This window comes from Alligator sinensis, unplaced genomic scaffold (genome assembly GCF_000455745.1).
Source record: "Alligator sinensis unplaced genomic scaffold, ASM45574v1 scaffold280_1, whole genome shotgun sequence".
Lineage (NCBI taxonomy): Eukaryota > Metazoa > Chordata > Crocodylia > Alligatoridae > Alligator > Alligator sinensis.
Window position 1 is genome coordinate 20,084 of NW_005841835.1, and position 3,009 is coordinate 23,092.

Here is a 3,009-nt window from a genome sequence, read left to right on the forward strand (position 1 = left end):
GTTTGACTTTTTAAACCTTCATTACAAAAATATTAAAAACAAAAAGATGAAAGTGCAGAAGTATGTGGCCCTCCCAGGAGCTGAGCATGAAACACTTGTCAGAAGAAAACTCTACTTATAATCATCAGAGCTTGAAACCTCCTCCCTCCCAAAAGCCCTTCATGGGTTTACACATTTAGGACTAGCTGTCCATCCTCCACCTTGTAAAGTGCCCTTCAGTGGCTCAGCAGTACACAAACTGGTCCATATTTTGTTGCAAGTTCAGAGAAAGGGAGAGAGTGAGAGAAAATTGCTGGAAGGTTAGCAAAGTAGGCAGTGTCCTCAGTGTTACACAGTCCCTGTATACCTCCCCCCATATGCAAGAAGGCACTGGCAGGAAATACACCTAATGGAACTGTGACCAGACAAAACTGGCAGAGCTGGCAGGGAGAACGCTGCTTTCATATGGTTACTGTTGTGCTGGGTCTGTTATTTGAGACCCAGGGTTAGGGCCACACATACTCAATATTAGCTTCCAAAATTGCACATGGCCCAGAGTGCCTGTTGCTTTCTAGTCTGCCACCAGTAGCTTCATCTTGCTATGTACTCACCACCAGGGCGATGGCAATGGCTTTGGTACCCTTGGGTCCTAGACCATGATGATTCAGGTTAATATAGGGCTCCTCTATGTTCCGAAGAAAGTACGAGGTGGGCACCACACCCACCAGCTTGCAAGCTTCCAGATACAGCTCTGCACCCTGTATGGTGCCAAAAGACCTCTCGGCATCTACAGAGAAAAGGGGCCCAATGAGGTGTGCACTCAATATCCCCTTACTCCTTATCCATCTCTGGGGTTGATTCCTCACTTGCAGAGGGAACCATTGATTCTTAATGGGTTCAGAGGGACATTATTGTGGAAGAGTTGGAAGGTGTAACCCTAGCCATCCTCAGCTGAGAACTGGCCTTGCAATTTGTGGAGACCCTTGCTGCTACAAAGCAAAATTAGAGTCAGGTGGGAAGCTCAGACAAAGGCAGCCCAGAATCCACCAGGCCTGCAGGGGTCAAAGCAGCCACCTCTACTCAAAACTGGTCCTTTTTATGTTCATGAGAACCTCCCTCCCTGTGTTTCTAGATATCTGACTAAACTCGAGTCTTCAGTCAACAGGCCAGACTACATTCATGGACTGAGTGTTTTGTAATTGGACGAGATCTAACTTTGAGTCGCACTGGGGGCAAGCAGAATACAACAGATTGACAACAGGATCTCTGCTAGCCAAACTGCTGTCTGGGAAAACATCCTGTCCCTTTCCTGGGATCCCATAGTACTTATGTACGCCTGTCCCCCGCCTCCCCACGTTTCAAGTTTCACTGTTAGAGACGTGCTTAGGTTGTATCCATTTTACCTCAACAGCCTGGAATGTGGCTAACCCATTCCCAGTCTAACTGAGCACTTCTGACATCAGGCAAGAAAGCTTTTATTTATCTTAATTGAAGCCTGTGGCTGATGGGGACAGAGGAGGCTGGGCAGCCCAAAGCACTTTGGCTTACAAACAGCGGGAAGAATCCCTGTATCCTCATCATCTTGGCCACTGGATATTGTTGATACAGCTGCAGGGAAACTGCAGGATGCAGCTGGTGGCTGTATTTCCATAAGAACCTGTCATTTGGACTCTCTCTCACACCCACTACTTATAGGCTGTTTTCTAGCATTGCTGCATTCATGTAATAGTTTGACCTCAGCACAAATTCCACTCTACGTAAAGCCCTTTTGTCTGTGACATTTGAGGCCTCTCTCAAAATGCCCCATTTTATTTGCATTCTTTTGGTTTTTAATTTTCTTTCTTTGTCCTTTTGGTTTATAATACACATAACATGTACCAGTCCTGAGCTGCCATATATAAAAATGTGAGCAAGGTTTGATTAGCCAGACACTAAGTGGATACAGGGTTATGCTTGCCAGCCACAGGCTGATAGAAAAGAGAAAAGCCCACCCCCCCGAAAAACCTAGTCTTGGCAAAGTTCTTCCCCAGCTGCTAGAAAAGGTAGGGATGCTAGGATTCTAGCTAGGGGCATGTCCTTTGTCCCCTGTTTTATATAACCTGTTAGTAGGTACTGTACTGGAGGGAAAGGGAAGAGTTTGTATGGAAGCCTGGCTAGCAGACGCTCACCTTCGATCTCAAGGTCTGTGTCAGAGCTATCTGCTCTGGTCTTCTCTGACAGGCTATCAGAGGGCTCAGCAAGCAACAGTGATTCCAGGCTGCCCTCAGACATCTCATTTTGGTCTGAAATGAAAAAGAAATGTTTCATTTTGTGAATGCAAACCCCAAGTATATACAGTACACCTCCATGCACAGTAGCAAGAACCTTCCTCTCCTCCCTGAATCCCATGACTCCTTTAAAATTGTTTTAGGCTCTTTCATTCCTCATTCCACCTGGCTATCCATTGCTCCGCTTTGCATTCTGTTCACTTGGAAGCTGTCACTGGTGTATGGGGAATCTTCCTTCAGCTGTTAGAGATGCGTGGACATGGTATCTGTCAGAGCTAACACCAGTAAGCCTGCAGCCCAGGCCTGGGGAGGATTATTTTTTCTCATGCTGGTAACTTACTTTGTGGTCACCTCTCTTCACTCTCCCTGATTTCAGAAATTACCAGGTACTGGCAATCAGATTTTCTTGGTGCATCCTGCTCCTTCCTTTATGCCAGAACCTCTTCCTTCCTGGATAGCTTCCCAAGCACTGACTAACAGTCTGCCAGCTGCCTTTTCTATCAGTCCTTTGTGGTGCTCTACATAGATGGCAGCAAAGGAATGGTTTGAATGCCACTGCATACCAGGATTGAGTTGTAACTGAGGAGCAAGAGTTGTAACCAGATCCCACTGGATGTGAGACAGATTCTTTCACCTACAATTCATAATTTATTTTACAATTAGAGAGAAAAAGAGATTGGAAAACTGTAGTTCAGGGGAAATCAAATGATGCAAGTCACCCAGAATAATGGTCTCACACTCTAAGCTGGCTGACATGGGGGGG

General features: G+C 46.0%; 1 protein-coding gene across 1 annotated transcript in view; it reads right to left on the reverse strand.

The window, feature by feature from the left end:
- LRRC74A (leucine rich repeat containing 74A) overlaps positions 1-3,009 on the reverse strand; it is a 41,183-nt gene that overhangs the window by 17,787 nt on the left and 20,387 nt on the right. Inside the window, exons 2-3 of the mRNA XM_014518847.2 lie at positions 2,148-2,261; positions 591-766 (exon numbers count right to left, since the gene is read on the reverse strand). Of these exons, the coding sequence (XP_014374333.2) occupies positions 591-766; positions 2,148-2,261 (290 nt within the window). The remainder of the gene's footprint in view (positions 1-590; positions 767-2,147; positions 2,262-3,009) is intronic.